The sequence below is a fragment of the Nipponia nippon genome, unplaced genomic scaffold (assembly GCF_047370975.1).
Source record: "Nipponia nippon isolate SJK-2023a ecotype South Korea unplaced genomic scaffold, ASM4737097v1 scaffold_4, whole genome shotgun sequence".
NCBI lineage: Eukaryota > Metazoa > Chordata > Aves > Pelecaniformes > Threskiornithidae > Nipponia > Nipponia nippon.
In genome coordinates this window covers 38473896-38487287 of record NW_028262358.1, presented here as the reverse complement: position 1 = coordinate 38487287, position 13392 = coordinate 38473896, and the positions used below count along the sequence as shown (strand labels likewise).

Genomic DNA, 13392 nt, shown 5'->3' with positions numbered 1-13392 from the left:
GTTTCCTCTCTCCCAAGCGCCCATGCAATTGGTTTGTCTGAGGGAGGAACAGGCCAGGGACCTGGTGGTGGAGGGTTGCCGGTGCCAGTCTCTAGCTGGGGAGCATGCCCACTCTCAGGGACCTGCGAGCATGTGTTCAGAGTCAGAGGCAGCATGCTCACTGCTCCCATGCACAGCGAGCAGGCTCCCAGCTGCTTTGCTGGTCAGCCCAAGCAGCCCTGTCTGGCTGAGAGGGTCACAGAGCAGGAACGACGCTTTGGGGCTACAGGAGACTGAGATAGACACCTAAGGACACAGGTGCATAAGGTGACAGCCAGCTGCAGGAGTCTCAACCTCAGCACATGAGACTTGACACATCTGGGTTGTTTATTCTGCTACATGAAGTAGTTTGAGATTGTAAGCTATGCGTTGCTGTAAAAAAAAAAAAAAAAAAAAAAAGAGAAAACTGAGGTTGTAAACTAAAGCAGTTTCTCTCTAGCTCTGTTTTACAGATGCTCCTGTCAAAAACAGTTCTAAGTCCTGCCTCTGCTAAGAGCGCTTCTTTCACCATGCAGCAGGGTGATGGTAGAAGGATTTTTGACCATTTCACCACAGTCCACAGAGTTCAGAAGTGCAGCACTGGGTCATCTTCTTCCTTATTTGTTATTATGCAAAGAAATGCTCTAAGAAACTGAAAGATTCAGCAATAAACCTCTGCAGCAGTTTAGACCTGTTGTGTGTTAGGAAAGTCTTCTTCATAACTGAAATGGCCAGAAACACTGCATACATTTTTTTCCAAAATCGTAAAAAAAAGTTAAAGCTGAAAATTGTAATTTCTAAATCCTTAGGCTTACATTTTGAAAAACATTGGTTGAAATGCTTTACATTTGCAAAGGTAGTAATCCAAATTTCTTCTGAACCTGTATGACCTCATGGCATCCGTGGCAGTACATACACACAGAGAGGAACAGAATTTGAAATGGCCAGGTCAGGTCCTGAGTTTGTGCTCACATTAAGAGGACTTAATATCTTCTTTTTTTCTAAGGAAAACTGCTACCATGGGCTGACTCTGAGGCACAGTCATCTTTGCTCCCTCCCAAAATGTGTCAAAAGATTTCCTAACACTGAAAGTTACTAAGTGGAACACTCAACACACAGAAAGTCTCAGTATTAAAGTATCCCTTGATCCTTGGATTTACCCTGATATTGCCCTCTCACACCATCTCCTTTTCCCTTCCATTTCTTCTCACTCCTGCTCCACCTTCTGCCATAGCTGTTTTTAACAGTTCTCCTACTTGTCCCTTTCTGTGCTGCTCTGTGCTACCTGACCTTTTTATCTCCTCCCACCTTCTAGCCCTGACTGTAAGCCTCACAGTGTTTTTTATTTCTCTGCATTCAAGACAACTTGTATTTTCCTAATCCATGGTGCCAGGACTCCAGCTAGGAGACCACTTCTTCCCTGTTGAGTACCCTACCAGCCAGAAATGCATGAAAAGTCCTGCTCTGCCCCTACAGTGCCAGCCTGGACAATACTTGGCTGGATTGCAGGCTTACACACTTTGGTCATGCTTATAGCCTCAGATGAACCAGAGGAACTGCTCTGCACAGGCAGAATCTAAAGATACTAGCTGTCAAACTTTATGTTTGAACAGACAAATGCATTTCTCAGAAACAAGTCCGCCAAGTTTAAATTGCTTTTCCTGGGAACAGCCAGAGACACATCTCTACACTTTAGTAACCTTAGCCCAGGCCAAGTTTGAAAACATGAGTGCTTTAATGATTCTTTTTTAAAAAAAGGTTCTAAAGAGAACCAAACAAACACAAAGAACTCAATAGCATAATGTAAATACAATGGTTTTTTCCCTCTCCTTCATTGTTCACAGGAGCATCAAAAGTTTTATAGATGCACATGCATTGTCCTGCCCCAGATGTGTGACAGGAGTCACTGGAAGGTTTGCTTATGACAACAGTGTTCAGAGGTTTTTTGATGCACATCTCTAGCAGGAGACCACGCTAATGTGACTAGACTGCTTTAAGTAGCCTAGCTAGCTTATTCAGAGCTCTCTTTAGCCTTCCTGCCCCATACCAAATGATGACATGAAGGCCTAGCTCAAGGGGATTTGGCTTTCTAGCGATGCCGCCCAGCTCATCTTTACCAGTACTTCAAAGTGCTACAGGTCATCACTCTGCCCCAGGACCTGCTCCAGCATAGTCCTGCCTGGGAATTGATCTGTTCCTTAACATCTCTGATAGGCAAACCCTCTTTCTCTAGTAGACAACACATCTCTTTGTGGACAACCTTGATACAATGACATTTTCCAAAGACATTTCTGAGAGGCAGTCTGCCTGCATGGCAAGTGTTGGATTAAGTTGGTGAACTGTAGCACAGTTACAAGCAAAATGGTACCTTATATATGGAAAAAGTTGGCTGTGGGTGTTGCTACTCTATTACATGTTTATAAAGAGTAATTAGGAAAGAGGAGGTCAAAACCAACTTCCTTCAAATGTGACATTTTTTCATTGTTATTGGAGGTCACATTTTGACATGCCTTTCTAGGCATGCTGAAACTTTCTCCCCATCCTCAGGTATTAATATGGTAGCATCTGATGTTTCCAAAGTTCACAGCTAGATAGAATTTAGCTGGGTCTTAAAATGAATTTGGATCTATAGAAAAATATATACATTTTTCTTCTTATCAGTTGACTTTTCCCATCTTCCTGCTCTGTGTATTTTAACCCAGTTTTAGTATTAAAATTTTTTAATGAAATAATTTCATTGCTATTGTTGTACCTATGAGATGTTTTAAAAATAATTACAATGTCAGCTGAGTGGTCAGCAAAGATTAACATGGCTCTTATGTTCAAATGGGTGTAGATGTACATGAATTTAATTATTTGACCAAATTCAGTAAGGATCACCCTACTGATCAATTCATCTGCCACATTTAAATCAACATCTAGATGGAGAGAAGGACACTTCAAAGTGTGCAACTTAAGAATAATCTCTTGATTTATAGTTTGAAAGTATTTCTTTATCATAACTCTTCTTGACCAAAAAGACTTTAGTTTTGAAGGAGATACCAAGAATATAACTTACACCAAGGGAAATAGGTGCAGTGTCTAGGATGGAGGTTATTTCATAAATTTTTGTTCTTAACTGAGTTCCCCAAAACTTAGAAATGACCTAATTGTATAAGCTTTTGAGTACACAAAGGGGCTTGTGAAAATTTGTCCTTTTGTCAAACTATATTTATTGGCTCAATAAAAAAGTGCTACCTCCCCCCATAATGGCTGCCTCTCTTACAATAAGAAATCAAAAAATTAGACTTGTGGACCTTGAAAGAGCCAGGTCCATAACAGATTTCCCACTGCGCATATGGAATGAACCCTAACACTTTTCTCTTGCTCTTTATTTCCTACTTAAAAGAGCAGCCCCAATAAGGGAATACTACAGGCATCCCATGTTTAAAACAAATAATTTCCTTGTTTGGTAAAAGCATTATTATTAAGTAAAAACATTTACTGAAACTCCTGCATATAATTTAATCTTTTTTTCTTTCTGTCTTAGTATAGCCCTTTATACCCCTACTTTTCCAATATCAACAGCGGGAATCTGGTAATGCAAAGCCAAATCTTTACATCCTCATCAGTCTTACCAAAGCTCAGTGGAGTTTGGTGCTCAGAATGTATCTTCCAATAAGGCTTTAAACTCCCAGGATATCAAGTGTTGTAACTTCCTCACTGGGCCCAAACCTCACATAGGTGAGATCAGAGGGACCTACTTGTGCCTTGGTGACAGCCTCGTGGCTGGGACTTCAGGTCTCTGCCCTGGGACTGCAATTTGAACAGCTCTCTGCAGAGCAGCCGGGACTGAGCATCCACCAAACCTGTGTGTATTTATCAGTGACAGGCAAATAGGAGTGACAGAGAAGTTTCAGAGCAAACATGAATACTCCTTTAGCTATGGCCCTGCTCCAGGTAGCAGAGATGGAACAAAGAGAAAAAACTTCTGTGACCTGCTCTGCATGTACCATGCTTCTCTTTACTTCTGGAGGATGGAATAGACATTCCGTGTATGGAGCTCAGGCCAGCAGACTGACTGCAAGACAACAAATGTCATCTGGAATCATAAATTGTAATACCCTGCAGCACACAAGCATACAAAACCTTCTTGAACAACCAGATTAGGGAATTACGGCCTTAGGTGGCACAGTAGGAGCAGTGGGTATGATGGGGAATGGAGAGCAGGAGCGTGGCACACAATAATGCCTATCTGGGAAGAAAACCTGGAGTATAAATACAAAACTGTAAAGGATTGTAAAGCTGCCTGGTAATGACAAAATAGCACAAATGAATTGGCATCAGATAGAAATCTACTGTTAACAGGCATGTTGTCTTGAAAAGAAGTGAAGAAAGATAAAAGTCTTAAGACTTTTAAGACAGTTACCTCTGCAGAAATTCTTCCAGTCCAAGAGAGAAAAGGAAAAATTATTTGGGTACACTTTGGGCTGGGCAAAAACTACAGGTTTCTGTAATGTTAGCTCACTTTCCAATGGGAAAGGAATGTATGGATAGGGTAATTTCTGCTAATAGTTAGGAAAGCAATCAGCTAGTATTCTGAGAGCGTAATTAGGAAGGTATTTAGTAATGCTAGGAGAGACTGCAAGGAAGCAAACTCCATACCAGCACTGGGTACGTGAACATTTTACACTTCTGTGACAAAGCATACAAAGAGATATTTTTGTTGACTGTTCATACAGTAATTTGAAGGAATCTGGATAAAAATAGCAAAGAATCTAGTATTTTCACTGAAGAGAAGAAATTAGATCTTGGCATTACAGAAACTCACTGGGATGAATTGCAAAAAGTTAAACAACTCATCGATTGGGGAGCAAGGAACACATGAGAGAGGCAGAGCGAATGGCCAGCCTCTGTTAGGGATATCGCTATCAGATCTAGAGTTACTGGTAAGTCCAAACAGCAGGAGAGAGAATGCAAACGTACTACTGTGTAGCTGGTGAAGGCCAAAAGGAATCTGGTTAGGGTTTATTGCAAAGCACCAAGGTGAAGCAAAACATAGAATAGGATTTGCTACTTATCAAATACCTGCATGTTGTGTATTGGGAAATTAATGACAGAGGTTTCATGAGGCCAATAATGAAAACATCTTTAGTTATTGACACTTAATGATGGTGATTTTCTAAGACAAAAGGATAAAATAACCATTTCTATGGGAAAAAAAAAAATCTCTGGATTGAATCTGGTGATTATATGGTCTGTTTATATTCACTGTTAGCACAGAAAGTACCACTTAGAAATATATAGATATCCTTCAAACTTAATCTAATCTCTCTGTTTATCCACTTCATGTTCCAAAAAACGTAACTAAATCTCCTTATGAACCAATACAAAATATCTCTAAAAATTATGAGCAAATTAATTTATAAATTACTTACTCTTTTGGTGCCTGCATCTGCCTGCATTTCTCCAGAGGCCTGAGCTGCTTTTCTTACCGATCGCAAGTAGGCACACTTACATGAAAAAATGACCAGCTTGTCCAGTTAAATGCTGCACCTGCCTGACCAACAAGGCAGTACAGATGGACATAAAAAGGGACTACATGAGCCGTATTCTGCAGAGCCTGGGGAGAGGGGGAGTCTTTTTCTTTGTCCCCCCAACTTAGTTTTGGAGAGAGAGGAACTGGCCAAAAGAAGTGTAAACAACTTATGCAGGGATATTGTTTTCAAATGCTCCTGGTTTCCCATTCTTTTGCCATGAAAGCCTGTTTTCCTTGGTCTTTTTAGAAAGATGTCAGTTTGTAGAAAACCAAGTACAGGCACACCAAACAGGTCACCTGCAACCAAAGGGGTTTGGGGATCCAGCTGTGTCTGAAAGAGCAGCATACTTAATGTCTGTCAGATTCACCTGAGGGCACTTCAGAAATGAAAACAGCAACTTTTTTTTTTAATATACTAACAGAGTAAAAGATTATGTTTTTGATTGGAAATTGTGTTGCAAGAGAAGAAAATAAATAACTAAATGTAACTCTAGGTGGTATTTGAAACTGAAATGCCTCTTTAAATTGCTGGTGTCCCAGCTACTATGGGCAGCAGAGTGGGGGGCAAATGCAGCACCCTGTCTTTTACACCAGGATCTTCAGGATTAGCTTTGTAGGTCAGTGAGGCAAGGCCTTCCCCCCTACCACTGTGCATGGAGACAAGTGTAAGGTCTTGCACCTGGGAAAACATAATCCAGGAGTGCAGCACAGGCTGGGATCTACCTGGCTGGGGAGCAGCTCTGTGGAAAGGGACCTGGGGGTCCTGGTGGACAGGAAGCTCAGTATGAGTGAACAGTGTGCTGCTGTGGCCAAGAAGGCCAACAGGATGCTGGGCTGCATCAACAAGGGCATCACCAGCAGAGATAAAGATGTCATTATCCCTCTCTGCTCAGCGCTGTCAAGCCACACCTGGAATACTGTATACAGTTCTGGTCCCCGTTACACAAAAAAGATGTGGACAGGCTGGACGGGTCCAGAGAAGGGCCACCAAGATGATCAAGGGTCTGGGAAGCTGCCGTATGAGGATAGGCTGAGAGAGCTGGGTTTGTTCAGCCTTGAGAAAAGAAGGCTTAGGGGAGACCTTATCACCACGTTCCAGTATTTAAAGGGTGGCTACAAAGAAGATGGAGACTCCCTTTTTACAAGGCATCACATGGGCAAGATGAGGGGTAGTGGGTACAAGTTACTCCTGGGGCGATTCCGATTGGACACAAGAGGAAAATTTTTCACAATGAAAACAATCAGCCATGGGAATAATCTCCCCAGGGAAGTGGTGGGTTCCCCAACATTGGACACTTTTAAGATTCAGCTGGACAGGGTGCTGGGCCAGCTTGTCTAGATCGTGCTTTTGCCAAGAAAGGTTGGACCAGATGATCCTTGAGGTCCCTTCCAACCTGGTATTCTGTGATTCTATGATCGAAGCAGGCTTCTCCTCACCACCTGAGGTCTTCAGCTGGCATTCTCACTGTATTCCTTAACCAGCACAGCCCCTCTAGCAGGAAAGGCTGTACTACAAACCACATTTCAAAGAAATATACTTTATAAGTCATTTATCACAAGAAGTATTCCTGTACATACATCTTATGCCACTCATCATTTTCAGCTCATGGCCAGCTTTTCACAGAGATTGCATACACAGATGGCAGATTTGGCATTCAGTGCTTTTCTCACTTTCTTCCTCCTTTTCTCTGCCTTCCCACCCCATCAGTTTTGGAGGCCTTACCATCACAGGCCCTACCTAACAAAAGTGAAGAAGCTATGAGATTACCTAAAACAGATGTGATAAATTCAGATTTTTATAGGATGTTTGCCTTAGCACCGTAGAGCATTTGGATTTTATTAAATTCACACCATGCTGCAGTAATAAAGTGCACATTGAGAGATGAAGAGCTGGCTAACTAAGGATAGCAGACAAAGAGACAGAGGGTGGGACTGAGGATTCCTCCCTTCCCTTTCCTCCCCTTAGCAGCAGCAGCAGTCTGCCTTTAGCCCTTCATGAAAGCCTCGGGGAATTCACCATCTTGTGCTTGCCACAAAGAGAGAGACTGCTGCCTAGTGGTGGCAGAGAAAGACGGAGAGCATACTGCTGTCACAGTTCACCACAGGCTGCGGGACTGCTGCTCCCGGGCCAAGGCAGGAAGTGGGGAAGGTCTCCTGGCTCCATCCACCACCCTCTTGCATCCTCTCGGGCAGCAAATTTTTGTATTAAACTGAGCTAGGGGAGGGTTGGCTCTATGGCCAGCAGTTGGTACTCAAACGATCATCTCCCTTCTCTTTCAGCAGTGGGCTAGATGGGAGCACATGACCTGCCAGACCTGGCTCACAGGGCTCCACCGAGCAGGCAGAGTCCTACAAAGTCCTGTCAATGAGGAGCCATCATCATTAACCCAGGGAATTGCCAGAAGAGGATTAGAGTGGTCCTTACAACACTCCAGCATATTCCTCAACGACCTGAGAATAAATACAAGATTACCACTGATAAAGCTGGCACATGGCACACATTCTAGACAAGCGGTGAACATCAATGTGGGTAGAAGAGCATTAATGAGCACTATGCCCATACAGAAAAGTTACTTTAAAATCAAAGAAATGCAGCCATACAAACACAACCCATTCCTAAGGAGTGGTAGATTGTAACCTTGGTTACAATTGTGGTTACACCAGCTCCAGGGTGCTCAAAGTAGCCTGGAAACACAGGGCTTCCTAGTGTGACTCCAAAACAAAAAGCACTCTTCCAGTCTGTAAGCGTGGGAGTAGCATATGGGAAGAGGAAGGTGATGTTGTCTCTAGTTTTGCTACTACAACTCTGGTATTGTATTCTACATCCAACACCAATGTCTTTATTTTAAAATGGATGTTGGAAAAGAGAGGAAAAAAGCCACAGAAATTATCTGAGGGCTGAAGGAAAAAATATGTCTTGCATTGAGGGCCTTGGTTCAGTGACATGATAAATCTGGTTTAGGATACCTCAGATCAAATAAAAAACGTTGCAGCTACTTGACACCATGTGCAAAAGCAGGACAAATTAATTTTGCTGGTTTAAACCTGTTCCTAAATTTATGAAAAGGTAATTTTATCCTGACCAGCTTCATGCTGGATGAAGTATCATGTGTCTGTACCACTCTATGTCAGATCAGGTAATGTCTGTTCCCCTGTAGCTGGCATAAATCCACCATAAAAACATAAATCCAGCATAAACACCGTATCATGTGCAGTAGCTAATTCATCAGAAATACAATCATGGATCACACTGGTGCAGATGGAGGACCTGACAGCTTTGTACAAGCAAATTGAAAGATGATCTGATTACTGTGTAAGTGATATCATGGTAAGAAAATACTAAAGGATACTAAGGAGTACTTTAAATTAGCACAGAGTGAGAAAGAGCAAGCACCCCTGGGAAGAAATCGAGGCTAGTCAAATTCAAGCAAGACATTTTAAACACGGTGTTTAAGTGATAGTGAAAGAGTTCAGAAGACTACACTACCAAAGAAAACGGTGGATTCTCTATAAAAAATAATGGATCCTCCATCTTCTGGGTTTTTTGGGTCAAGACTTGAAGTTACTCTGAAATACAGGCTTCAGTCAATCACAAGCTACTGGGGCAGCACAGCTGGTCATAACACATAGGAAGGCAGAAAAGCTAGCATAGCAGTCCTTTAAAAATCTATGTTTTTCCATTATGGACTATATTGTCCTTCTGAGCATACCTCTAATCAAAACTTCCCTTCCGCATGCATGTTTGGTGTAATAGATGAGACAAAATTAGGAATGATAAAAGCTCCCCTGTGGAGAGAAAGAAGTCACTAAATTACGCAACAATATACGAAGAAACTTTTCTCTGTTTCATACAAACGTAAAGGAATGCTTACATACAGATGTCAGATGATCAGTAGTAAAAGCAGGAGTAGATTAACAAAATATATTTATAATTAAAAGTGGAACAGCTTTCTTCGCTTCAAAATTTTAAACTCAGAAAAACTGCAGTAGGCTACATCCATTAAATATATGTAATTTTATTATTGATCAATTGTATGTTTTACTCACACTTGCAGTCAAGTTTAATCATGAAAGTATTTAAAACTGTTGTTAGATTATTTCTAGTAAAGGCAATAAATTGAAAAAAATATCAAGATAAAGTCTGGCTGCTATATCAAAGGACTGAACCTCTTTTTAAATACTATAGGCCAATGAAATGCCCTAACCCGGTGTGACCAGTACCCCCTGCTCCTAACCTCTCGTAAAATGGTTAGCATAACCAATGCCATTTTATAAGGCAAACAGCCATAATACGTAAGTGCGGTGATCACGTATCACACCCCCTGCCTTCTTTCTACCCCTTTTTCAACATTGCCATAAGACAGTTTGCCCATCAGCTTTGTCACCAGGATGTGGTGGCACCCGTTATGGAACAGGGAAGCATAACAGCACATGAGATACTGCCTATAAAGCCCAGCAGCTGCAAGTGGGCTTAGACAGGAACTGCTGCTGGACGGCAAACCCTGTGATCCCCTGGTGGTCAGGGATGCCTCCACCGTCATCATCTTCTTCCTCCAAGGACTGAGTGAGTAACTCATGTTCTTTTAAGTGAAGTCTGAATCTAAATTACAATTATTGTATCACATGCTGATCATTAAGAATTTGACCCAATCTGCAGAGGATCCAGGTAACTAAAAAGTCTATGTAAATAAAAATTCTAGATAATAAGAAACCTATGCAAATTGCTAGAAATTCTGTTTAACTGTAAGCTATGCTAATTGCTAAAAATTCTGTGTAACAATAAGTTATGCTAACTGCTAGAAATTGTAGATACCAATAAGCTAAGCTGAGTGCTAAAACTTTTATGTAATAATAAAGCTCTAATTATAACCACAACCCTGTGGCCATTGGTCATTCTACCAAGGATCCCTCAGAGGACCTGCCTGTCCCCACACCATCAGGTGGCACCCAGAAAAACTCCTAATTTGCGAAATTTTTTGCTCATTTACATAACAATAGAGCACTAATATTTAATACAACATTTCAAATATTGATTGATTCAGTGGAATCTCAGAATGGCTTGCATGAGAAGAGGCTGCACACTGTAAGAATAATACTGGAGCAACATGCAGTATTTGAAACAAAATTGTTTGTTATACAGACTTGGTTAAAATGAGGGCTTTGATTTTTACTAGAGAAAAAGTATACTCCAGCCACAGATGAGAAGACCCCCAAATTACTTGAGAAAGAAAATGCATGAAAACACAGTGTTTCTGCCTAAGTCTCGCAGTAATGCTGAAAAAGAAGCCACTGACTCAAAAGATGTATATACTGGTAGGGTAACGTTTCTTTCAGTTGTCTAGTGGTGCTCGTTGATTTCTGTGTTTCTGAAATGATCAGAAGTTGTTGAGAATACCAGAATGAATTAAATTTAGTATAACTACATATAATTAATACATCTAGCTTTCTGGGAGCCAAGCGTATTATAGGTAGTGTCCTCCAGCTGACTTGGTGCAGCAAAGAAAAGACAATGTTAGTGATAACGAATATATCTCTAACATAATGTTTTAGCACTTTAAACCATTCTCTGGTCCAAATTTATCTACAGCAGCCTAGAGTTTCTATCCCTAAACTGTCTGTAGAGATACTGCAGCTGGATTTTCAACATATTGATTTTGGTTGAGTTGCAAATAATAAATTCTGATCAATTATTACATGAATGTGTTCTATTTCTAGGAAGCAAAATTTAAAAAATACAAATAGGAATTGGGGTAAAAAATGGCAAACGAAGTCAGAAAAAGTTTTGCCTCAGAAAGCTCTTTACTATATAATGGCATAATGTTGTCACATGCGCTTGCCATTTGTGAAAAGCCATTTTTTTCCATGAACAGAGAACCAAAAGTCAAATTCCTCATGAAAGAATTCCATAGAAAATGGAAGCGGAGCAGAAGATAAAACACACTCAGCTCAATATGTCAGAAGATATATTCTGAGCGATATACTCCAGAACCAAGTCCCACTGACTGTAGAACCAGGTGACAATTGTAGAGCTATGTCACTTTGAAGTTATCACCAACAGTGGGTCAAAACTCTACTGTTTCTTTGAGCCCCTGATTCGTAAATACAGAATTAATTAGAGTTACAGCATTCATTGATATCTGATATGACGAAGTTTCTGAAAAGAAAAAGAAAAGAAAAGAAAAAAAAAAGATAAATTGGTACTTTGGTAGGGAAGTGGGAATGATGAATTGAGCATAAAGAACCAACTTTCGTGTTGTGGTATAGAAAGCCTGCAGCGACTTTGGTTTTTCGTGTGCTAACTGCACAGCAATGCGGCGCATTCAGTCCTTGCTCTCTCAGTGCTGTAGTGGTATTGCATTCGGGCCATCCCCACGCGTGTTCCCACGGCTTGCTTTGGCGGCCGGCGCTGCTCCAGGCGCTGCATGTGCTGCGCTTCTCGCGCCCGCAATAAGCACTTCGCATGTTCCTTTACACAATATTTGGATTAGTGTCATCCAAAACTTTGCTCCAGCTTAGCGCAACCTCGTTCTATTTTTCTTTTTTAAGCTAAAAATCCAAAGCACACATCCTCTCCCCTGCTTCAAGCACCCGAGTACCACCTACTCCTTCCCCCGGCGGCCAGGACGGGGGAGAGACGCCGACCCGACCGGCCCCTACGTTTCGAGCAAAGCCCGGGGGCGCGGATTAGCTGCTCCCGCGCCCTCCGGTTGGCGATCGTGAGAAGGACCGGGTCTCACACGGAAGGGAGCGATGCTGCAACCGAGACCTGCCCCAGCCCTACCGCCCCGCCGGCCCCGGCTGCGTCCGTTCCCTCGGTCGATTATCTTCCCCGTTCCCCGCGGGGAGACCGCAGCTCGTCGCAGCCGCCCCTCGCCCTCCCGGAGCGCCGCAGGCCGGTGGCGGGGCGGCTCCGGGCGGCGCCGCGGGCAAGGCGGAGGGGGCGGGGGGAGCCGCGGGGCCGCGGCAGCCCTGCCCGGCGGCGGTACCTGTAGAAGTAGTGCCAGCAGAAGAGGCAGCAGAGGAGGCGGCAGCCGAGCGGCTCCAGGCGGGGCGGGCTGCGCAGCGCCAGCAGCAGCGCGGGCACCAGGAAGGAGGGCAGCTCCTGCAGGAACCAGGCGCAGCGCGCCGGCAGCCGGCCCCGCGGCCGGCACAGCCGCTCCTCGTGCTTCCCGTAGCGGGACGGCACCCGGAGGTAGAGCGAGAGCTGCAGCAGCGCCAGGGCGCCCAGCAGCGAGCTGAGGGCCAGCACCAGGCTGGGGAAGCACTGCATGCTCGGGGGCGGGCGAGGGCGCCCGGCAGCGCGGGGCACCGAGGCGAACAGCCCTCGGCCAGCGCCAGCCCCGGCCTTATTAGAGCCGCGGCCGTCACCCCGCCCCGCCGCGCTGCCTCCCATCGCCCGGGCTCGTCAGAAGGCGCAGCCCCTCTTGCCGGCGCGGGCGAGGCGTCCCAGCCCGCCCTGAGGGGAGCTGCCCCCCGCGGGGCCCGCTCCCGCCCCTCCCTCAGCCGACCCGGTTCGGACCCGCAGCCCGGTGGCGGCCCCTCCGCCGGCCGCGGCCCAGGGGGGTGACGGCGGCGGTTGGCGGGCTGCCGTTGGCGGCCAGCGCGAGGGCGGCCGCTGAGGGTCGGGGGGCGCGCGGGGGCGGCGAGTCGGCCCGGCGGGCGGGGGGCGAGGCGGCCGGCGGCGGGGCGGCTCAGGGGCGAAGGCGCAGCCCGGAGGCGGGGGTGTGCGATTCCCAGCAGGAGGCGATCGCTCCCGGTAAGATAGGAGCGGCGGCGTTTCCTTCCCTCTGTCCCAGGGAGGGGTGGCAAGGCTCGGCTCGGCTCGGCTCGGCCTGGCGGTCCCGCCCTTCTGGGTC

General features: G+C 44.7%; 1 protein-coding gene across 2 annotated transcripts in view; it reads right to left on the bottom strand.

Annotated features, from left to right (window-relative positions):
* Positions 1 to 12853, bottom strand: part of SRD5A2 (steroid 5 alpha-reductase 2) — a 28440-nt gene extending 15587 nt beyond the window's left edge. For both annotated transcript variants that reach the window (XM_087776124.1, XM_087776123.1), the window contains exon 1: positions 12523 to 12853. In XM_087776124.1, coding sequence (XP_087632250.1) covers positions 12523 to 12806 — 284 coding nt within the window. In that variant the 5' untranslated portion in view covers positions 12807 to 12853. The remainder of the gene's footprint in view (positions 1 to 12522) is intronic.
* Between the last annotated feature and the right edge of the window lie 539 nt (positions 12854 to 13392).